This window comes from Pongo abelii, chromosome 20 (assembly GCF_028885655.2).
Source record: "Pongo abelii isolate AG06213 chromosome 20, NHGRI_mPonAbe1-v2.0_pri, whole genome shotgun sequence".
NCBI classification, from domain to species: domain Eukaryota; kingdom Metazoa; phylum Chordata; class Mammalia; order Primates; family Hominidae; genus Pongo; species Pongo abelii.
Genome location: NC_072005.2, coordinates 55,975,301 through 55,999,518, shown reverse-complemented (window position 1 = coordinate 55,999,518; position 24,218 = coordinate 55,975,301). Strand labels below are relative to the sequence as shown.

At 51.6% G+C, this 24,218-nt stretch overlaps 1 protein-coding gene and 1 non-coding gene across 4 annotated transcripts in view; one reads left to right on the top strand and one right to left on the bottom strand.

The window, feature by feature from the left end:
• The window catches only part of AP2A1 (adaptor related protein complex 2 subunit alpha 1), a 44,086-nt gene extending 23,370 nt beyond the window's left edge, over positions 1 to 20,716 (bottom strand). The window contains exons 1-4 of one of the 3 annotated variants that reach the window (XM_054540992.2): positions 20,490 to 20,716; positions 5,882 to 5,950; positions 5,630 to 5,772; positions 5,136 to 5,329 (exon numbers count right to left, since the gene is read on the bottom strand). In XM_054540992.2, coding sequence (XP_054396967.1) covers positions 5,136 to 5,329; positions 5,630 to 5,772; positions 5,882 to 5,950; positions 20,490 to 20,556 — 473 coding nt within the window. In that variant the 5' untranslated portion in view covers positions 20,557 to 20,716. The remainder of the gene's footprint in view (positions 1 to 5,135; positions 5,330 to 5,629; positions 5,773 to 5,881; positions 5,951 to 20,489) is intronic. The other 2 variants (XM_054540991.2, XM_063720213.1) reach the window with 2 other exon arrangements.
• Positions 20,717 to 23,101: 2,385 nt separating this feature from the next.
• On the top strand, positions 23,102 to 23,208 carry LOC112130270 (U6 spliceosomal RNA). Its single transcript, XR_002912540.1, has one exon. It is a non-coding gene; the product is annotated as a U6 spliceosomal RNA (small nuclear RNA).
• Positions 23,209 to 24,218: the final 1,010 nt, after the last annotated feature.

Genomic DNA, 24,218 nt, shown 5'->3' with positions numbered 1-24,218 from the left:
AAGCAGATTGGTGGCAGCCAGGGGCTGGGGGGAAGAGGGAATGGGGAGGGACTGCTAATGGGTACAGGGTCTTTTTTTGGAGTGATGAATGTTCTGCAATTAGGTGGCAGTGGTGGTTGCACAGCATCATGAATATACTAGAAACCACTGAACTGAACACCTTCAAATGGTTAAAATGACCGGGCGCGGAGGCTCACGCCTGTAATCCTAGCACTTTGGGAGGCTGAGGCAGACAGATCAATAGAGGTCAGGAGTTTGAGACCAGTCTGGCTAACGTAGTGAAAGCTTGTCTCTACTGAAAAAAAAAAAAAAAAAAAGCCAGGTGTGGTGGCACACACCTGTAATCCCAGCTACTCAGGAGGCTGAGACAAGAGAATTGCTTGAACTTGGGAGGCAGAGGTTGCAGTGAGCCAAGATTGCACCACTGCACTCCAGCCTGGGCGACAGAGAGAGACTGCCTCAAAAAAAAAAAAAAAAAAAAAAAAAAAAAGCCTAGCTGGGAGTGGTGGCTCACACCTGTAATCCCAACACTTTGGGAGGCTGAGGCAGGAGGATTGCTTGAGCTCAGGAGTTCAAGACCAGCCTGGAGCCTGGGCAACATAGCAAAACTCCATCTCTAAAAAAAAAAAAAAAAAAAAAAAAATTAGCCAGGTGTCGTGGTGCACGCCTGTAATCACAGCTACTCAGGGGGCTGAGGTGGGAAGATCGCTTGAGCCCAGGAGTCGGAGGTTGCAGTGAGCCAAGACTGTGCCACCGCACTCCAGCCTGGGCAACAGGGCAAGACCCTGTCTCCAAAAAATAAAAAGTTAAAAAAAAGTCTACCTACAAAATAAAGTTCCTCCGCGCCCCAGTCACCGTCGAGGCCCAGTTTCCAGTGTGGAGGGGGCAGCCTAGAGCCAGACAGCCCCACCCTGGCCCCTTGACCCTGGCAGGGCACCACCCCTCGGCATCCACTCCAGGGACAATGTCATCTGCACCCACACATGTTGGCCACGCTGGCCTCCCTCTCAGTCCTCAAAGTGCCCGGTTCTTCCCTCTTCAGGGTGGCTTGTAACCTCTGTCTCCCCCAAGCTGATGCTGACTGCCTGTCCTTGTCCTAAAGAAACTGCTGGCAGCATTAGTGACTGGCCACTCCCTCCTCCATCAAAGTTCTCAGCGTTCTGAGTCATGGCCTGATCCTGATTTTCCTCCCACACCCCTGATCATGCCTCCCATCCCCCCTGCCAGAGCGTAACACACTGGGCTGCACCAAGGCCACTCAAGGGCCCAGCTTTCGGGGATTCCCAGTTAACACCTGCCCTCAGCGGCTTCACCCGCCTGAGCTTAACTGCCATCAATCCCCATGCTGTCAGATACAACAGCCCCCAGAGCACTGGAACTGCGGCGAGTCCAAACTGAGAGACGCCCGCAACGCCACATTCCAAAGACTTAGCACCAAACACAGATGTCAAATAAAATAGCTCGTGAATAATTTTTATGCTGATTCAGTGTCAAAGTGATAATATTTTGCGTGGATCAGGTTAAATTGATATGTTAAATACTAGAAAACAGAAAAACACCTGTGTGGCTTGCATGTTTTTTTTTTAGACAGGGTGTCACTGTCACCCAGGCATGATCACAGCTCACTGCAGCCTGGGCCTCTTCACTGCACCCTGGGCCTCTTGAGCTCAAGCAATCCTCCCATCTCAGTCACTCGAGTAGCTGGGATTACAGGCACACATTTTTGTATTTTGCTTTTTGTTTGTTTTTTGTTGAGATGGAGTCTCACTCTGTCACTCAGGCTGGAGTGCAGTGGTGCAATCTTGGCTCACTGCAACCTCTGCCCCCTGGGTTTACGCGATTCTCCTGCCTCAGCCTCCTGAGTAGCCGGACTACAGGTGTGCACCACTGCACCCCACTAATTTTTTTTTTTTTTTGAGATGGAATCTCGCTCTGTCACCCAGGCTGGAGTGCAGTGGCGCAATCTCCACTCACTGCAACCTCCGCCTCCTGGGTTCAAGCAATTCTCCTGCCTCAGCCTCCCGAGTAGCTGGGATTACAGGTGCCCGCCACCACACCTGACTAATTTTTGTATTTTTAGTAGAGACGGGGCTTCACCATGTTGGCCAAGCTGTTCTCGAACTCCTGACCTCAAGTGATCTGCCCACCTTGGCCTCCCAAGGTGCTGGGATTCTAGGTGTGAGCTGCTGTGCCTGGCCTGTATTTTGCATTATATTTTTTACTGGACGGTGCCGAACTCTCTCAGATCTCTCTCCCTGCTGCCCTGACTCCCTGCAATCCAACTTCCTCCCCAGAGTCCTACTCAGATGTCTAATACGCATCTCAAATTCAGCATGACCAAACCACACTCAGGTTCTGCCCTCTCTGACCCATTTTCCTATAGCCTTTGTCACACTGCTGAAAGGTCTGCCATCATTTACTCACCTGTTCAATGTCCCCACCTCGTCCTAGCACAGCACAGATAATACATTGACTCTCCTCCCGAAACATGCCCTTCTTATAACCACACGACCGCCATAGCCCTGGTCCAAGCCACCGCGAGCTCTGACCTGGACCTCGTGACAGATGCCTGGCTGGTCTTGCTGCCCCACAGTCACCCCCTACAGTCTGTGCTTCTGCTTATGATTTCCTGGCCTATTTGAATCTGGGGATCAGCCTCTTTCATCTGTTCTGGAATATTTTCAACCATTATCTCTCTTCGAACACTGCCTATGTCACAATCTCTCCCTACAACTCTAAATGGCAATTCTGTTAGACATTCTCTGTCTTCCATGAGTCTTTGTCTCTTTCCTAAAATCCCCATCGCTTTGTCTTCTTTGGGCTGCATTTTGATGTCTTTCTTCAGTTCTACTGCCAGGTCACTAATTCTGGCTTTGGCTGTGCCTACTCTGCTAACTAAATTCAGACACCTAATTTTTAATGTTTTAAACATTTATTTGTTTTTTGTTTTTGTTTGTTTGTTTGTTTGTTTAGACAGGGTCTTGCTCTGTCACCCAGGTTAGAGTGCAGTGATGAGATCACAGCTCACTGCAGCCTCATCCTCCCAGGCTCAAGCAATCCTCCTGCCTCAGCCTCCTGGATGGACTACCCAGGCACACGGCACCCCACCCGGCTAATATTTTAGTTTTTGTGGCAATAGGGTCTCACTATGTTGCTGATCTTGAACTTCCGGCCTCAAGTGATCCTCCCGCCTCAGCCTCCCAAAGTGCTTGGATTATAGGTGTCAGCCACTACTGTGCCTGGCAATTTTTGACTATTTCAATTATATTTTCAAATCCGCTTAAACTTTACTCATATTTTAAAATGCTTCTCTTATTTCTTGAAACATATGAAATATACTTCTTTTACATTCTGTATAATTCCAATTCCAAAGTTATTTTCTGTTTTCTTTTTCTTTTTTTTTTTCTGAGACAGAGTCTTGCTCTGTCACACAGGCTAGAGTGCAGTGGCACGATCTCGGCTCACTGCAACCTCCGCCTCCCGGGTTCAAGTGATTCTCCTGTCCTGCCTCAGCCTCCCGAGGAGCTGGGATTACACACATGCACCACCACACCTGGCTAATTTTTGTATTTTTAGTAGACATATGGTTTCGCCATGTTGGCCAGGCTGGTCTTGAACTCCTGATCTCGAGAATCCTGATCTCGAACTCAGGTGATCTGCCCACCTCAGCCTCCCAAAGTGCTGTGATTACAGGCGTGCGCACCACGCCTGGCCTTCTGTTCTATTTCTGCTGGTTCTCCCTCATGGTGTCTTGTGTCGTGTGTTTAGAGATTTTTGGCTGTGAGCTACTCATATCACTTGGAGCTTTATCTGTGGATATCACTGAAGCTTGTGGTGAAAATGGGCTTCCTCAGAAAAGACTCGTATTTGCTTCTGTGAAGCACTAAGGAACCTCCAGTTTCCATCACTTTCAACTAAAGGTTGACTTAGGGGCTTTTGGACTACCCAGATAGGTTAAAGTCAGGCTGAAAACCAGTCTGAGGGCTGCTCCGTGCCAACGTTTCAGACAGGTAATTTTCCTCATAGTCCCCAAGGGGGTTTATTTCTAGGTCACTCTCACTTTGAAGTATAGCCTTCGAGAACTTCTCGGACAAGCTTTGTCTTCTGTTCCCAGAGGCTGCAGGGCCCCAAAACCAATACTCGGGTTCACCCAGTTCAGCAAATGCCTTCTAGGCAAATGCTGGCTCTAGCACGCAGCTCATCTGCTTGGGTGCCCAGCTTCTCTTAGCTTGTGGCCTGTGTGCTCCTCATTTTCTGGCTACCTCATGAATCCATTAAATAATATTGTCTTTCCTCTTTTATCCAATATTGACAGTTAGGTTTCACGGAGAACATGAGTCAGGTATCTAGTTGACCACACTGCCAGAAATAGAAGTCCCACCTGTGTGCACCAAGCTGGAATACACTGGCACAATCACAACTCATTGCAGCCTTGACCTCCCCAGCTCAGGAGATCCTCCCACCTCAGCTTCCCGAGTAGCTGGGACTATAGGCGCACGCCACCATGCCCTGGCAATTTTTGGTATTTTTAGTAGAGATTGGGATTTTGCCATGTTGCCTAAGCTGGTCTCGAACTCCTAGACTCAAGCAATCTACCTGCCTCAGCCTCCCCAAATGCAGCGATTACATGAGCCATCGCACCTGGCAAATTCTACACTTCATCCTGCAATTCTTCCATCACCATTTGTCTCCTGCTCCAGACCATGAACACAGGAGGGCAATGACCATGTCCACCTCTGGACAATACAACATCCCCAGCAATCAGCACAGTGCCTGGCACATAGTAGGTGCTCAGTAAATGTTTGGTGAATGAATGGAGAAGATGAGGAAGTTCTGGAGGGCCGTCACCCACATAGCATAGTTATCCCTCTTATCGTAGGTGTTACAGTTCTGCAGTTCAGAGACACTCCACTGGCTTTTGCGGGGAAGCAGCCTCACACCATCAAGTCAGCTTCGTATCATTGGAAGAGACAAGTATGGGGCTGCCACCGGAAACACTGGGTCCCCAGCCCAGCGTTAGCCCACATCGTGGCTGGGAGACCTTGGGCAGGCGACAGAGCCTCTCTGAGCCTCACACTTGGCTGGGACTCATCACCCCCATGCCCCCCACTGCCAACGGGTCCCCAGTGCCTTACCCGGCCACCAGGATGCGGGGGATGTCAGCGGCAAAGGCCTCACCCATCTCCCGGCTGCCCACGTTGGCGATGCAGTGCAGGGCCAGGCACATGAAGGTGGGGTTGCGGCTGGCCAGGTCATTCTTGATGGCGTTGTTGATGAGGCGGATCAGCTCTGAGTTCGAGTTTACCAGCACAGAAATGAACAGGTAACCCTGTGGGGAGGGAGGTCGTGGATGGCTAGGAGCCTTGTGACTGAGTGGCCCCAGATCCAACCCTCAGACCCAGAAGTCCAGGCCCCCAGGCCCCTCCTCCCTCAGACCCACGAGTCTAGGCCCCCAGGCCCCTCCTCCCTCAGACCTGAGAGTCCAGACCCCCAGACCCCCTCCTCCCTCATACCCAGGAGTCCAGACCCCTAGACCCCCTCCTCCCTCAGATCCAGGAGTCCAGACCTCCAGCCCCCTCCCCCGCAGACCCAGGAGTCCAGGCCCTGGCACCCCCCTCTCCAGACTCACTATTTGCTTCTCTGTGTATTTATTGGAACTCAACAGATTCACAGCCTCCATGTGCCCAAAGTCAATGTCATGGCCAAGCAGGAAGATGAAAAGCAGTTTACACACGTATTTTTTCTTACTGTAGCCATCCAAGGCTTTGTCTCCTAGGGCAGAGGAAGGAGGAAAGGGGAGCCAGAAATCAGGAAGGGTCACAGGAGCCCCAGCTCCCAGCCCCCTCCTCCCTCAGAGCCAGAAGTTGGGCCCCCAGCCTACCTTTGAACTTGGAGCGGATGTTGGCCAGTTCCTTGTTGATTCTCTTAATTTCCGCCTCTTTGCTCTTACCTGGGAGAGGAGGAGGAGGGTAGGTGGCGAGGGGTCTGGGGAGTCAGCCACCTGCCCTCTCTTTCCTAGGCGCGGCCCCACCCAGCGGGAAGGGCAGCTCTTCTCCACCCCCAAGCCCTGGGGCTCAGGACAGGCCAGGACCCCTTCTCTGGCTGGGAGTTTCAAAGAGGGAAGAACCACCGCTGGCTGAGCCCCACAGCACAGAGCACACACCCTTGGGCTGTCCCTGACTTTCTCTCTCCTTCCTCTTCCCACTGTGGCCCCGATCTGTGGGGCTCCTCAGGGCCCCAGACACGCTCCCTGAGAACTCCTGTCCCCACTCCCCACATGCAATGAACATGTGATGAATGAATGAATGAATGAAGAGCTTGGCTAGCCACAGGGTGCTCACCCCTACCACTGAGCTCACTGCCTCTTCTCCCAGTTCTCAATCCCCTGAAGGTCCCACTGTCCACCCAGTCACCAGGTCAGACCCTTGGGTGCTGTTCTCACCCCCTTTGTCCCCACAGCCATGGCTTTGTCCTCTCCCACGTGGCCTGTCCCCACTGCCTCCTGTCCCCTGGCTGCCAACCTCTCCCCAATTTGTCTGGGACACTCCTACACCTCTGATAGGACCTGCTTGTGGAATAAGCACAGAAAGCCTCCCCTGATCCTACAGGCCAGGTCTCTGTTTCCTCCGTGCTCCTCAATGCCCTACAGCACCCCCTTCGGAGCACAATCCGACTGGATGCTCTCAGCTGCCCTCTCTGCTTCTCCTGTCCCTGTTCCACTCACCCCAGACTTCATCCCTCCCTTGACAGGTTCCACCATGCCCTCTTCTCCTCCAAACAGAACCTGGACATCCTCACACCAATCAGGCTACTGCCTCGTCCTTTTAAATTTATTTTTGAGACAGGGTCTTAGACTGTCGCCCAGGCTGCAGTGCAGTGGTGCAATCATAGCTCACTGTGACCTTAAACTCCTGGGATCCAGCGATCCTCCCACCTCAGCCTCCCAAAATGCTGGGATTACAGGTATGAGCCACTGTGCCCAGCCTCCTCCTCCTAGCTTGACCTTCAGAACGTGTCCTGAGCACCTCCACAGTGACCACTTCATCCAGACCCCAAGCTCACTCGCTCGGGTCAGTGAAGCAGCCTCCCCTCTGGCTTTCTTGCCTCCCTCGTGTTTCCATATCCTGGGCTCTGTGATGCCAGCTGGGGGTGCTCCACTCCACGGCCCATCAAGCCCTCTGCCCCTGTCACAGCCACCCTGCTGGTGTCACCCCTCAGACCCCTACTGTCCATCCAGGCCCCCTGGCCTCCATTTTGCTCCAGGAACACGCACATCCTCTTGCCTCAAGGGCCTTCACACAAGCTGTGCCCTCTTCCTGGGGCCACCCCTCCCCTGTCATCTTCCCATCATTTGGGTCTCGGCTCCTGCCACCTCTGAAAGGCCGTTCCGTTTCACTTCTTTAAAGTCAATTCTTTATTATTCTGCTTAAAGAGTTATTTTTCAAAAAGTCCTCTCTGGTACATTTCACTATGTCTCAATTTTATTTCTCTCCACTGTCGAACTTCCTCTCACTTCAGACTACAAGCATCAGGAGGGAGCTCCTAGAGCAGTGCCCTGCATACAGCAGGTGCTCTATAAATGTCTAGTTATCTAAGGGGCAGAGATCTGCTCTGACCCACATCCTTCAGGGCGTAGTCCCCAGCAGGGTGGGGTGTGCATTCAACGAATGAATCAATAACTGAGAAAGCAAGTATATGTGCCATCCTTCTCTCTAGAAATCCTGTCTTGTCCCTGCTCCCAACTTCTGTGGAAGCTCCCATAAGCCTCACTTCAGATATCACCTCCTCCAGGAAGCCCCTCTGATTAGCACCTCCTGATCAGTGCTAAGGGGACCCTAGCGCTGCACCATCCAATACAGCAGTTGCCAGCCAGTGGCTCCTGAGATCCTGAAATGTGGCCATTCCAAACTGAGAGGGGCTGTCAACAGCAAACATACATGGGATTTAGAAGACAGTGTGGAGAAAAAATGTAAAATATTTCAGTAAAAATTATAGGGGCTAGGCGTGGTGGCTCACGCATGTAATCCCAGCACTTTGGGAGGCCAAGGCAGGAGGATGGCTTGAGCCCAGGAGTTGGAGACCAGCCTGGACAACATAGTGAGAACTTGTGTGTCAACTAAATAAAACAATACAAATTATAAAGTATTGATCACATGCTGAAATAATAATTTGGGTGTACTGGGTTATATAGACATATTATTAAAATTAATTTTGCCCGTTTCTGGTTTTTTTTTTTTTTTGTAGCCCAGGCTGGAGTGCAGTGGCGCGATCTCGGCTCACTGCAACCTCTGCCTCCTAGGTTCAGTGATTCTCATGCTTCAGCCTCCGAAGTCGCTGGGACTAAAGGTGCATAACACCACATTCAACTAATTTTTTTTTATTTTTTTTTTTCCTGAGACGGAGTCTCACTGTGTCACCCAGGCTGGAGTGCAGTGGCGCAATCTCAGCTCACTGCAACCTCCGCCTCCCAGGTTCAAGCAATTGTCCTGCCTCAGACTCCCGAGTAGCTGGGACTACAGGCGCCTGCCACCCACCCCTAGCTAATTTTTTGTATTTGTAGTAGAGATGGGGTTTCACCATGTTAGCCAGCATGGTCTCAATCTCCTGATCTCGTGATCCGCCCACCTCGGCCTCCCAAAGCGTTGGGATTACAGGCGTGAGCCACTGAGCCCGGCCCTAATTTTTTTTTTTTTTTTTGTAGCAATGAGGTCTTACTATGTTGCCCAGGCTGATCTCGAACTCCTGACTTCAAGTGATCCACTTGCCTCAGCCACCCAAAGTGCTGGGATTACAGGTATGAACCACCATGCCTGGCCTATATATATATATGGTTTTGTCATAAATATGTATATATACATATGCGTACCATAAATATAGTATATATAAAGAGTATACACATATTTAAAGAATATATGTGTTATTTAAATATATATGTATTACTTAATTTAAATAATATGTATTATTTCAATACAGTCCTGCCCCGCATATTAACATTTCAGTCAACAACAAACCGCACACACTGCAGTGGTTCCATACGATTCTAATGCCTTATTTCTACTGTACCTTTTCTATGTTTAGATGCATAAATACTGCGTCACGGTTGCCTACAGGACAGTCCCATGCTGTGCAGGTTTTTTTGTTTTATTTTGAGACACAGTTTCGCTCTTGTCACCCAGGCTGCAGAGCAATGGCGTGATCTCAGCTCACTGCAACCTCCGCCTCCTGGGTTCAAGTGATTCTCCTACCTCAGCCTCCTGAGTAGCTGGGATTACAGGCATGCGTCACCACACCCAGCTAATTAGTGTATTTTTAGTAGAGACGAGGTTTCACCACGTTGGCCAGGCTGGTCTCAAACTCCTGACCTCAAGTGATCTGCCCGCCTCAGCCTCCCAAAGTGCTGGGATTATAGGTGTAAGCCACCGTGGCTGGCCACTGTGCAGGTTTATAGCCCAGCAGCAACAAGCTGGGCCACAGAGCCTCAGTGAGTGGTGGGCTATACCATCTCGATTTGTGTAAGCACCCTCCAGGATGTTCACATCATGACAAAACCAACTAACGATGCATTTCTCAGAACATATCCCCATCGTTAAGTAATACACGAGTGTATTCACTCAATTGTACTTCAAAAGATTTAAATATATACACAAATATGTGCATGTATATGTATTCTTCAAATATTCTTTAAATTTAAAGAAATATATATCATATGTACTTATATATTTACATATTTCTTTAGTATTCATTTAAAGAAATACATATTATTATATGTATAATATATAGATTTCCTCTCTTTTTTTTGAGACGGGTTCTCACTCTTTCACTCAGGTTGGAATGCAACGGTGTGATCTCAGCTCACTGCAGTTTTGGCCCCTTGGGTTCAAGTGACCCTCCCATATCAGCCTCCCAGGTAGCTGGGCCTGTGAGGTGCGCCACCACACTCAGCTAATTTTTTTTCTATTTTTTGTAGAGATAGGGTTTTGCCATGTTGCCCAGGGTGGTCTCAACTCCTCCACCCACCTCAGCCTCCCAAAGTGCTGTGATTATAGGCATGGGCCACCGCTCACTGCCAGGAAATTTCTTGGTTTTTTGTGTGTGTGTGATGGAGTCTCGCTTTGTCGCCCAGGCTGGAGTGCAGTGGCGCCATCTCTGCTCACTTCAAGCTCTGCCTCCCAGATTCACGCCATTCTCCTGCCTCAGCCTCCCAAGTAGCTGGGACTACAGGCGCCCGCCACCATGCCCAGCTAATTTTTTGTATATTTAGTAGAGACGGGGTTTCACCATGTTAGCCAGGGTGGTCTCAATCTCCTGACCTGATGATCCACCCGCCTCAGCCTCCCAAAGTGCTGCGATTACAGGCGTGAGCCACCGCGCCCGGCCGGAAATCTCTTTTTAAAGTATTATTTAAATTGTATTTAAAACATATTTACATGTATACACAAATATGCATATATATGTTTATTTTTCTTTAAATAGGCTTTATTTTTACTTTTTTTCTTGAGACAGAGTCTCGCTCTGTCACCCAGGCTACAGTGCAATAGCACCATCTCGGCTCACTGCAACCTCCGCCTCCCAGGTTCAAGTGATTCTCCTACCTCAGCCTCCTGAGCAGCTGGGATTACAGGCACCCACCACCACGCCCAGCTATTTTTTTTTTTTTTCCGTATTTTTAGTAGAGACAGGGTTTCACCATGTTGACCAGACTGGTTTCGAACTTCTGACCTCAAGTGATCCACCCGCCTCGGCCTCCCAAAGTAAAGTGCTAGGATTACAGGCATGAGCCACTGCGCCCGGCCTTTAAATAGGCTTTAAATGGTCCACATCTATTTGATGCTATCTTCTGCATAACTGGTATAATTTGCTATAAAACAAAGAATTCAGAGAGAGAAGAAAAGCTCTCGGTCTTCAAAAAAGGAGCAGTTGTGGCCCCAAAGGGAGGGCTCTGGCAGAGGCCCAGCTCTGCAAAGATCTAAAGGCCCGTGATGGCCAGGGAGCCCAGGGATACTGTATGGGTGCTACTGGGGTGGCGCCTGGGGAAAGGGCTGAGGCAGCTCTGACAGACCAGGATCATGGAAAGGATGACCCAGCACTCAGGGCCAGCAACAGAGGGAATGAGCTCACTGTCACAGGAGGCAAGCAAGCCTGTGAGGGAGTTTTAAAGGGATTCTCTCATTCACAGTGGGATTTCTGGGGCCAGGCTTAAGGATGAGTCACATCTACCCTGCTCTCGAGGCATCCCTGGATTGGAGTGGTGGAAGACAGGGACAGCGGCAAGTATTCTGAAAGAGGTATACACATTTCGGCGCTGAGAGAACGGCGCAGGGGACGGGGAAGGCTTCTCTGTACACAGCTGCTGGGATTTGAGGATCAAAAGATGAGGCTGAAATGGACGAGGCAGAAACAAGGGGAGGCGCGCTCTGGGCAGGAGGACCAGCAGGTGCAATGGCCTGGAGGTAGGACAGCATGAGGCAAGGCAGGCGGACGGTGATGAAAGAGGCACAGAGTCTGAGGATGCGGGCGGCGGTGGGGGCGGGGAGAAGAGCACAGCAGGTGGGGCCAGACCACGCAGCCTCTCCAGAGTTTCCTGAGGTGCTGGGGGGCGGCCATGGGAGCGGCAGGCCGTGCTCCGTCCAGCGGCTGCTGCCGTGAGGGGTGTTCGGGTGCAAAGGCGGCCAATGTCTTGCTCCAGGCAGAATAAGGCAGAGTCAAGGGAAGTGCTGACTGTGCCAGGGAGCTGCCTTACCTTGGGGCTTCTGGTTAGGGGAGATAACGCCGTCCCTAAACATGTAAGCCCCAGATCAGGGTGGGTCTGTTACTACCAGCAAAGGCATCCTGTCAAACCTGGGCCCTGCCCTGGAGGGACTAATGTGCATTTATGAAGGTAGCACAGGCATTACCCAGCATCTCACCGCAAAGGCCTTCAGAGCCTTCTAGACCAAGGACATTTCCTCTCCTGAGACCAAGACCTGATGTGTTTCCTGTACAAGCCCCAACAGCCCTGAATCCTCAGAAAGCCTTCTGGAGGCTGGGTGCAATGCCTCCCGCCTGTAATCCCAGCACTTTGGGAGGCTGAGGCAGGCAGATCACTTGAGCCCAGGAATCTGAGACCAGCCTGGGTAACACAGGCTCACACCTGGAATCCCAGCACTTTGGGAGGCCGAGGCAGGTGGATCACTTGAGGTCAGGAGTTTGGGACCAGCCTGGCCAACATGGCGAAATCCCATATCTACTAAAAATACAAAAATTAGCCGGGCATGGTGGTGCACGCCTGTAGTCCCAGCTACTAGGGAGGCTGAGGCAGGAGAAGCGCTTGAACCTGGGAGGTAGAGGTTGCAGTGAGCTGAGATCCTGACCCTGACACTGCACTCAGCCTGGGCCATACAGCAAGACTCCATCTCAAAAAACACTGATTACACATTGAAATAATATTTTGGATATACTAGGGTAAAGAAAAGATATTAAAATGAATTTCACTGGTTGTTTTGCTTTTTAAAAAAATATATGGAGACAGGGTCTTGCTGTATTGTCCAGGCTGGAGTGTGGTGGTGCGATCTTGACTCATTGCAACCTCGACCTCCCGGGCTCAAGCCATCCTCCCATCTCAGCCTCCCAAGAAGCTAGGACTACAGGTGCATGCCACCATGCTTGGCTAATTTAAAACGTTTTTTTGTATGGAGGAGAGACAGGATCTTGTTGCCCAGGCTGTTCTCAAACTCCTGGGCTCAACCGAACTGCCCGCCTCGGCCCCACAAAGTGCTGGGATTACAGGCGTGAGCTGCCGTGCTCAGCCTGTTTTGCTTTGCTTCTTTTTTTTTTTTTTTTTTTTGAGAGAGTCTCTCTCTGTCACCCAGGCTGGAGTGCAGTGACACAATCTCGGCTCACTGCAACCTCCACCTCCTGGGTTCAAGCGATTCTCCTGCCTCAGCCTCCCGAGTGGCTAGGACTACAGGTGTGCCACGAGGCCCGGCTAATTTGTGTATTTTTAGTAGAGACGGAGTTTCACCATGTTGGCCAGGCTGGTCTCAAATTCCTGACCTCGTGATCCGCCTGCCTCGGCCTCCCAAAGTGCTGGGATTACAGGCGTGAGCCACCGTAACCGGCCCCTGTTTTGCTTTTGTAATGTGGCAAGAAAATTTCAACATATGCCGGGCGTGGACAGAGCAAGACTCTGTCTCAAAAAAAGAAAAAAAGAAAAGAAAATTTCAACATATATATGGCTTGCATTTTGGTGCTGGGTTACACCACTCATATTCTCAAGGTCATCACTATTCCTGGGTGATGAAAATATATTCTTCGTAAATAACAAAATCAAACCCTCTCATTCTCCTGCTCAGCCCCCCTGCTCAGCGGGGCAAACTATTTGGGCCACCAAGACCCTGCCTGAGTTGCCTCCTTACATATTAAGGGCTTGCATGTTCATTTCCTCCTGGATCGGAACACCAGTGCCATGACGCCAGGGATGTACGGCTGCTTCAGTCCTCACAGTGTTCTCAGGGCCCAGGGCAGCCTGGCACAGGGGAGGTGTTGAATGCGGATTTGTGGACCAAAGCCATCACACAATAACCAGCTGGAAACGGGTGGGGCTGGGGCTCAGGCCTGCATCTGTCCCGTTCTTAAGGGATACCAAACTGAAATCTGTTTGACTTCCTGTGCTCTTCACAGAGGCCAGACGGATCATGTGAAAACTTGAGTCAGACCCCAGCACTCCTCCAGACCCTTCCATGGCTCCCAGCAGGTTCGAAGTAAATGTAAAGTCCTCACTGCAGCCCACAAGGGGCTGCACCAGCTACCCTGTTCCCTCTCTGGCCGGTTCTCCTGTCCTCTCTCTCCAAGGCAGGAGCCGTCCTCTCCTCCTCCTTTTCTAAGTCCCTGCTCCACTACAAGCACAATCCTGCCTCAGGGCCTTTGCACAGGCAGCTCCCTCTTCCAGAGTCACGCATGCACCATTCCCCCACTTAATTAGATTCTCTGCTCCAATGCCACCTTTTCAGCGACACTCTCTGACCAGCCTATATAAGAGCATCATCCTTAACTCCATCCCCAAGCCCTTCCCTTGCCTCATTTTCCACCAACACCTACTCCCACCTGTCTGGCCCCCAAAATATTCACCTGTGTAGTGGCCCATCTCCTCTCTAGAACGTGAGCACCCTAGGGCAGGAACTTCTGCTCACTGCTGTAGCCCCATCACCTAGAACAGTTCCTGGCACCCAGCTGGAACTCAAGAAAGACTGGTTCCATCATTCATTCATTCATTCATTCATTCAACTGGCAATCATCTCCTGAGGCCTCCCATGGGCTAGAACCTACAGAGGACAAAGCTGGAGTGAGACCCAGGGCCTGGGCTCGATGTCACCACTGCAGTGGATCACCATTTGGAGTGGGATATGCTCTGATGGAAGAGCTCAGGGCAGTGTGCAGCCAGCACCCTGCTCCCATTGGCTCACTCGTCCAACTCTCCTAAGGCCCACTCCAGCCAGACTCTGCCTAGATAGGAGGCAGCCCCAGCCCTTGCTCCCTGTGAGATAATACTTCTGCTGTATTCCTGCTGCAGACAGGAGGACAGAACACACCCTCAGGCTGGGCCCAGCCTCAACCTCTCCCCCTCCTTATCTGCAGAATTTGCCCTCCCTGCCCTCCTTAGAGCCTGCCTTTCACCTTCTAGACCCTTCCCCCTAGCCCCACTGTGCCCTTCAGATCCTCCTGCAGGCTGGCTCCACACTCTTCCCTCTGCTCCTCTCTGAGCCCTGCCTCTCCCCACCTCCTCCTCCACATCCCTCCACCCTTCTCTTCCCTCGCTCCTGCTTGAAACCTTCGCCAGAGCTCTCAGGACAAACACAGACCTAGCCTCTGCCCACTCCCCAGCGTCAGATCCCATCCCTCTCTGCACCAGCCACACAGCCCTTTTCTCAGGGTCTCAGTGGGGCATCAGGGCCTTTTTTTGTTTCCAGAAAGAATTCTTGGGCCAGGCGCGGTGGCTCACGCCTGTAATCCCAGCACTTTGGGAGGCCGGTACGGGCAGATCACAAGGTCAGGAGATCGAGACCATCCTGGCTAACACGGTGAAACCCCATCTCTACTAAAAAAAAATACAAAAAATTAGCCGGGCATGTTGGCGGGCGCCTGTAGTCCCAGCTACTCGGGAGGCTGAGGCAGGAGAATGGCATGAACCCGGGAGGCAGAGCTTGCAGTGAGCTGAGATCGCACCACTGCACTCCAGCCTGGGGGACAGAGTGAGATTCCGTCTCCAAAAAAAAAAAGAATTCTTGAAAATAGAGAAGGGGGCCAGGCACAGAGGCTCACTCCTGTAATCCCAGCACTTTGGGAGGCCGAGGTAGGCAGATCACTTGAGCCCAGGAATTTGAGACCAGCCTGGGCAACATAATAAAAACCCATCTCCGTGAACCCGGGAGGTGGAGCTTGCAGTGAGAGGAGATCACACCACTGCACTCCAGCCTGGGCGACAGAGCGAGACTCCATCTCAAAAAAAAAAAAAAAAACTAAGAAAAATACAAAAAAATTTGCTGGGGCATGATGGCATGCGCCTGTAGTCCCAGCTACTTAGGAGGCTGAGGCAGGAGGATAGCTTGAACCCAGGAGGTGGAGGTTGCAGCGAGCTGAGATCGCGCCACTGTACTCCAGCCTGGATGACAGAGCCAGACTCTCAAAAAAAAAGAGAGACGGGGTCTTGCTATGTTGCCGAGGCTGGTCTCAAATTCCTGGCCTCAAGCAATCCTTCTGCCTCCACCTCCTGAGTAGCTGGGACTAGAGATGCCCGCCATGGCGCCGGGAAGTCAGGACCTTTGCACTTGCCCCGCCTCTGCCTTCACAGCTCTTCTCACTGCCCTCAGCCTAGGTAACTCCCCCACTTCCTGCCCACATAGCTCCAAGGATCTCTTGTGAAGCAAAGCCAGGCCGGAGCTCGCTGACCACACAGGACCCCCATGCTCTCAACACCACGGCCCTCTTCCTCACTGGGCTTACGACAGCTGCAAATTCTTTCCCCATTTAAAAAAAAATTGAGATACGGCCGGGCGCGGTGTCTCACACCTGTAATCCCAGCATTTTGGGAGGCTGAAGCAGGCAGATCACTCAAGATCAGGAGTTCGAGACCAGCCTGGCCAACATGGTGAAACCCTACCTCTACTAAAAATACAAAAATTAGCGGGACATAGTGGTGGGCGCCTAGAATCCCAGCTACTCGGGAGGCTGAGGCAGGAGAATCACTTGAACCTGGGAAGTGGAGGCTGCAGTGAGCCAAGATTGTGCCATTTTTGTGACTGTCACAAAAAAAAAAAAGAGAGAGATACAATTCACATACCATAAAATTGACTCTTTTACAGTGAACAATTCAGTGTTCTTTAGTACATTCATGATGTTGTGCAACCATTACTACTATCGAATTCCAGAACATTTCTTTTTTTTCTTTTTTTTTTTAAGAGATGAGGTTTCACTATGTAGCCCGGGCTGGATTCGAACTCCTGGGTTCAAATGATCCTCCTACCTCAGTCTCCCAAGTAGCTGGGACTACAAGCATGTGCCGTGTCCAGCTGTAGGCTTTTTCATGAACCCAAAAAAAGCTCTGAATGCTGCCGGGCATGGTGGCTCACACCTGTAATCCTAGCACTTTGGAAGGCTAGGGTAGTGGATCACCTGAGGCCAGGAGTTCGAGACCATCCTGACCAACATGTAAAAACCCCGTCTCTACTAAAAATACAAAAATTAGCCAGGCGTGGTGGCGCACATCTGTAATCCCAGCTATTCAGGAGGCTGAAGCAGGAGAATCGCCTGAACCTGGGAGGCGGAGGTTGCAGTAAGCCAAGATCACCCCAATGCACTCCAGCCTGGGCGACAGAGCGAGACTCCGTCTCAAAAAATAAAAAAAGAACCTCTGCATTCATGAGCAGTCACTCCCCATCCCACCAGCCCCTACTCTAGGCAACCGCTAATCTCCTTTCTGTCTCCATGGATTTGCCTATTCGAAATACTCTATCTACATGGAATCATACAACACGTGGCCTCCTGTGTCTGGCTTCTTTCACTTGGTGTCATGGTTTCAAGGTCCATCCCTGTGGCAGCACGTAGCAGGACGTCATTATTTTTTAAGGCCCGGTAATATTCCATTACATAGACCACACTTTGTTTATTTCTCAGTTGATGGGCATTTGGCCCATTTCCGTTTTCCAGCTATCATGAATAATGTTGCTGTGAACATCCGTGTCCAGGTACTAGTGTGAAGGACAATTGCAATTTGTATGTTGCACCTTCTCCGCCACGGGGCTGGGAGCTTCATGGGGGTGTGGACAAGTCTGTCCTGTTCACCAGCGTCCCCAGCATTCAACACAATTCTTGAGACATACCAGCCGTTCAACATACGCTTGCTAAGAAAAGGCCCCTGATTCTCCAGCCCTAATTCCCGCAGCTAAATTACTACCAGTGCCCCAAGCCTGCCTCTCCCCTCTGTCCTCTGGCTCCTCTCTGGGGTCCTGCAGTGACGGGACAATCTCTTTCCTTCCCCAACCCCCATCATCAAATCCCTTTGCAAATCCTGACAGTTTTTCCTTCAAATTGTATCCCAGGCCGTGTGCAGTGGCTCACGCCTATAATCCCAGCACTTTGGGAGGCCAAGGCGGGCAGATCACTTGAGGTTGGGAGTTCGAGACCAGCCTGGCCAACATGGTGAAACCCTGTGTCTACTAAAAATACAAAAATTAGCCAAGCATGGTGGCGGGTGCCTGTAATCCCAGCTACAGGGGAGGCTGAGGCATGAGAATTGCTTGAACCTGGGAGGCGGAGGTTGCAGTGAGGTATGATCATGCCACTGCACTCCAACCTGGGCAACAGACTGTCTCGGAAAAAAAAAAAAAATGTATCACCAACCCACTTCTCACCAGTCCCTTCTCACCCTGTTAAGCCAGCACCATCTCTCACCCAGAGGCCTGCAACACCCTCCTAATTTGGTTCCCTGCTTCCACGGCTACCTCTAGAATCTGTTCTCACAGCAGCCAGAGGAATTATTTTAAAACATCAATCGGTCACATCCCTCCTCTGCTCAAAATATTCTCACGCAGACAAAGGCCAAAGTGCTCACCATGGCCCAGAAAGCCTTTCCGGATCCTGTTCCCACTCCCCTCCACACCCGCCCTCTCTCCCCTTCACTCCCTCAGCTCCAGCCACACTGACCTTCTCCCTCTCACTCGAACACATGTCAAGCATGCCGCAATCTCAGGACCTTTGAATGCACCTCCCTGTGCCGGGACCCCTTTCCTCCAAAATCCACAGGGCTTGCTCCACTCAGATATGACTTCCTTCACGAGGCCTACTGAGGACCCTCTCCATCCTAGTCCCTCTCCTGACCATTTTCTCCTTATTTTTCTTCACGGCACCAGTCAGGTCCTGAGGTTGTATCTCAGGATGTTCCCTGTGCATATGTTCTGTCTTCCTCGGAGAAGGGAGCTCCCAAGAACAGGAGTTTCTTTTTCTTTTTTTTATTTTTGGAGACGGAGTTTCACTCTTGTTGCCTAGCCTGGAGTGCAATGGTGTGATCTTGGCTCACTGCAACCTCCGCCTCCCGGGTTCAAGCAGTTATCCTGCCTCAGCCTCCTGAGTAGCTGGGATTACAGGCACCCACCACCACACCTGGCTAATTTTTGTATTTTTAGTAGAGACAGAGTTTCACCATGTTGGCTAGGTTGGTCTTGAACTCCTGACCTCAGGTGATCCGCCTGCCTCGGCCCCCCAAAGTGCTGGGATTACAGGCATGAGCCACCATGCCCAGCAAGAAGAGGAATTTCTGTTCACTATTGTCACCCCAGTACCTAGAACAGGGCCTGGACAACACTAGAGCAATCAAAAAGTATTTGTCAAGTGAATGAATGAATAAATGAGCCTTCAGAGGCAAGACACTGTTATGAATGAAGTTTGCAGACAAGAAAACGTCCTGAAAGAGGTTAAACGACTCGTGGAGGGTCACATCGCTGGTGGGTAACAGAGGCAGCCCACATCTGCTAACAGTGGCTCCCAGCTCCTCCACAACCCCCATCGCTCCACCCCTTGTCATAACAAGTGATCATTTCTCCTCCAACTGATACTCAACCGTTTCCACCCTCCTGTTTCCTGAGCACCTATTACATGCCAGATCCTTCCATAACAGTTAAATTCTAAAACAACAACCATCACTGGGTACTTTACAGAGCCAAGGGAGTAAAACCAATAGCCGAGTTCCATCTGGGGCCTGGAACGAGTGAAAGGCCTGAGGGGCACTCTTGACAGATGAAGAAACCGAGAGGTGAAGTCCCTCATTCAAGGTCACACAGCCAGGGAGTGGCGGTGCTCAAACGCAAACCCAAGTCTGGCTGACCCCAGAGCCCATGCGGATACAGCCTCTGAAGACTCCTGGCAGCTCCAATCACCAACAGCCATTCCCAGGAGTTGAGAGCTGACTTGCCGCCAGGATTCCCATCGTCACGACAACTCTTCCTGGCAGGGACCACCGTCCCCATATTACTGTGGTCAAATAGAAAAGGGCTCAGATCTCTGCCTGTCCTGCTGCCTGACCCCTGACCTCTCTCTGGGATTAGACTTCCCCTATTCCTAGCTTTCCAGATCTCTACCCCTCAAGCACTTCAGAACCCGACGCCTTCCTTGAGGTCTGGGCGCTCCTTCTTCTACCCTTTCCCCAATCCCCCACTCTAACGTCCTCTCCTTTCCAGGCCCCCGTTCCCTGTCACAGGTTCTCCCAAGACCTTACACCAGCAGCTCTTTTCTTCTGTGTTCCTTGGGTCCCTCCTTTCCCCTCAGCTGCCCCTCTAGCCCCCTCCACACTGCCTTCCATGTCTTCTAAGCAATCTCCCACCCTGAAGCCCCTGTATCCCTCACCAGGGTGTCCTTATAGTCTCCCCCTCCCATCATCTCCCTGCCCCAAACTCGTGGACTTTCAACCACTCTCAGGCCTCCTCTATACCACTGGCCAGGAGCCTCGGTGACCTATCTAACCCCTTTCCTCTGTATGACACCCCCTATCCCAGAACCTCAAGCCCTGCTCCATTAGGCTTCCGGCATTCCACTTCCTCCAGGTCCCCTCTGGCCTCTTCCCATTCCATCGCTCCACAGGGCACCCCCCCCATGCACTTCTTTCCCTTCTTCTCTACATTAGGAATCCCTCTGACCCCATCGTTTGTAAGATCCCCCAGCTTTTCAGTCTTTCCCAGGGGACACCTCTATGCTCGCATCCCTGGGACCTCACTGGCTTCCTCCCCTTTCAAGCCCTCCCGGACCCCTCTAGCTACTCCGTGTCGTCACCTCAAGAGGCACTCTATGACACCCCAAGCCCCTGGGTGCCCCCCATTCTAAAGTTCCTCCTGGGGCCCATCTATGCTCTCCCTATACGGCCGCAGAGGCTCTTGATCCCCCGGGTCCCTCTGTGACCCCCAAACCCCTCAATTTCACGCTCCCCCCTCCCCCGCGTCTCCAGTGTCCCCCGGCCGCGCGCTCACAGTTCCGGATGTCGGAGATGAACACCGCGAGCCCCCGCATCCCATCGCCCTTGGACACGGCCGGCATGATGGCGGTGGTGTCGGCTCCAGGCCTGGCCGGACAGGGCACAGAGCAGCGGGGGCTGGCAAGCGGGGACCGAGCGGAAAGGACCCCAGGCAGCGCCAAGGAGCCGAGCCGGCCGCGGGGAGGGCTGGCTGGCGGGCGGGCGGGCGGGCGGGCGGGCTGGCAGGCCGTGGCACCGCCCCCTGCCCCTCCCCTCCGCCCGCCGTCCGGAGCTCTGAGCCGCCCATTGGTGTGAGCTCCTGCCGCTCACAGGCGGGTTTCTCCCCACTTCATCTCTCATTGGCTGCTAAGCAAAGGCACGACGCTGCGATTGGCCCCGTGTTCCGCTATTTCCGTTTGGGAACGGGGAGGGGGGGAGGAGGCGTTGCCCGAGAGACGGGCGGGGTTCGATTGCGTATCATGGGCCCGCCCCCTCCGCGCGGCCAGGTCAAACACTGATTGGACCTAGCGGCTCTCCAAGGAGGGAGGGAGAGACGTGAAGGAAGGCGGGGAAAGGGCCTAGGAGGCGGGACTTAGGTTGACTGGGACCAATGAACGGGTAGACCTCCCCCGCAGGCGTCGCGCATTGGCGAGATCTGTCCTACTTCAGCCCTCCATTGGGCGGCTGTGGGGCGGGCGGAAGGCGAAGATCAGTAGAGAAGGAAAGAAGAGGAGGTGTCACTCCGCTCGGCTGGGATAGGTGGAGCGACGCCTGCAATTCCCTGCTGCAGAGAAGGGGTTGGGCGGGGCAAGAGAGCGTGCGGTGTTTACTGCGCAAGCGTCTCCGTGTTCCCTTTCTCCCTCCACTGTCACCCCCGACTGCTAAAATCCTCTTCTAGGAAGCCTTCCTCCCCTCCCCCCTTCTCTGCAGCCAACGCGTCGGGACTTGAGTTGTCAGGAGACCTAGAATCTCAGAGTGAAAAACAGTAATTCAAGGCTAGTCCCATTAAGCAGAAGTTAAACCTTAGGTCGAGAGGGTGAATGACTTGCCCAGGGCCATACAGCTTGGAAGTAAAAAAGCAGAAATAAATGTAAACCGTATCTTGGCTTACTTTTCAATACATGTTGCTTTTTTTTTTTTTTTTTTTTTTGGTCCAACCACAGTGTCTCTCGGGCAGCCTCCATTGTAGCAGATATCAAACCAAAATTGATTCTCTCCTCCAGACTGGGAACGCCTTCTGGGCAAGAATGGGACCTGGCCTTGAAGAGTTTCAACATTTGTTAAAGGAAGGAATGGGTGAATCTGCTTTGGCCCAGCCCCAGCCTCCATCCCCAACCCCCAGCTCCCCAGAGGCTCTTTGGTAAACTGGCTCTGGGGAAGGCAAAACGGCCAGAACTCCCAACGCCCCGGGCGATTGAGAAATTTGGGACAAAGGGAACTGGAAGAGTCCATTTCTGTCACCTCTAGGAACAAAACTCCACCCCATCAGCCTTTTCTAATCTCAGAAGCCAAGCATTCCTGGAATGAACCTTGGGGGTGTGTCCTGGACCTTTGGAATGGCCATTCTGAATCCTGGGAGATGGAAAGGAGGTTGAGAAGAGCCCACCTTCCAGGCTCAATGGATGCGTCCATTTGGGTTTCCAGGAAAGGGGCCTGGGAAAGTCCATTTTGGATTCCAGGAGGACAGAAATTGCTCAGCTGTTTTAGTCACAGGGAGAGTCCATTTCTAATATGGGGGGCGTTGCTGTTTGCCCCTGAAGAACATAAAGCAGCCCCATTAAACACAAGAAAAATTATTAATCCCAGAACTTGAAGTTCTTTTTTTTTTTTTCTTTTTTTTTTTTGAGATGGAGTCTCGCTCTGTCGCCCAGGCTGGAGTGCAGTGGCGGGATCTCAGTTCACTGCAACCTCTGCCTCCCGGGTTCACGCCATTCTCCTGCCTCAGCCTCCCGAGTAGCTGGGACTACAGGCGCACGCCACCATGCCTGGCTAATTTTTTGTGTTTTTAGTAGAGACAGGGTTTCACCGTGTTAGCCAGGATGGTCTCGATCCCCTGACCTTGTGATCCGCCCACTTCGGCCTCCCAAAGTGCTGGGATTACAGGCATGAGCCACTGCGCCCGGCCTTTTTTTTTTTTTTTTTTTTTTTTGAGACAGAGTCTAGCTCTGTCGCCCAGGCTGGAGTTCAGTGGCTCAATCTCTGCTCATTGTAACCTCTGCCTCCCGAGTTAAAGCGATTTTCCTGCCTCAGCCTCCTAAGTAGCTGGGATTACAGGCACCCGTCATCATGCTCACCTAATTTTTGCATTTTTATAGAGACAGGGTTTCACTATGTTGGCCGTGCTTGTCTTGAACTCCTAACTTCAGGTGATCCGCCCGCCTCGGCCTCCCAAAGTGTTGGGATTACAGGTGTGAGCCACCACGCCCAGCCAGTTCTTTTTTATAGAAAGATTAAGCGTTCCAAGAACTGGAGTCCATTCATGACCAGGAAGAAGTACTTTCTCCCTGGGGATAACGGCATTTAAAATGTCTTTTAGCAGTGATGTTTGAACTAGTCTTTCTGAGAAGTGTGAAGAGAGACATCGAGGGTCACAAGAACAGGAAAAGTCTGTCCCTAAATAGCAGGGCAGTGCTCGCTTCGACAGCATATGCATTAACATTGGAAGGATACACAAAAGATTAGCATGGGCCCCGCGCAAAGACGACAGGCAAATTTGTGACATGTTTCATATATTTTTTAAATATTCTGGGCAGGCGGGGCGCAGTGGTTCACACCTGTAATCCCAACGCTTTAGGAGGCTGAAGTGGGCAGATCACGAGGTCAGGAGTTGGAGACTAGCCTGGCCAACATAGTGAAACCCCGTCTCTACTAAAAGTACAAAAAAAAAATTAGATGTGTGTGGGGGCGGGCACCTGTAGTCCCAGCTACTCAGGAGGCTGAGGCAGGAGAATCGCTTGAAACTGGGAGGTAGAGGTTGCAATGAGCCAAGATCACGCCACTGCACTCCAGCCTGGGTGTCAGAGTCAGACTCCATCTAAAAAAAAAAAAAAAAAAAAAAAAATTATGGCGGAGCATGGTGGCTCATGTCTGTAATCCCACACTTTGGGAGGCTAAGGTGGGTGGACCATTTGAGGTCGGGAGTTTGAGACCAACCTGGCCAACATGGTGAAACCCCATCTCTACTAAAAATACAAAAATTAGCCAGACATTGTGGCCAGCGCCTGTAGTACCAGCTACTGGGGAGGCTGAGGCAGGAGAATCGGTTGAACCTCGGGAGGTGGAGGTGGCAATGAACTGAGATCGCGCCACTGAACTCCAGCCTGGGTGACAGAGAGAAACTCTGTCTCAAAAAAAAAAAAAAAAAAGTATTAAAATAATAAATAAATAAACGGGGGAGGGGGATGCCACCCTCTGTCCTGCCTCAACTCTCCACCTTCCTCTCCTCCCTCACTTTCCACCCTGATCCTGAGGCCCACCGCATCTAGCTTTCTCTTGTTGATCTACCTGTACATTGCCTTTTCCCCCACCCTGACGCCCCATAGAATATGAGACCCTCCAGGTCAGGGTCTGGATCTCAGCCCTCTTTGATCACAGTCTCTCAAACCGCAGCCAACTGTCAAATCCAGGAAGCTACATGAAGAATCAAGTACAAGTGCACAGGGCTGTGTGACCCCACGCTTAGTCTCAGGGGGAGGGAAGTTGGACCTCTCCCAAGAATCCGTGAGCCGACCCATCGTAAGTTACA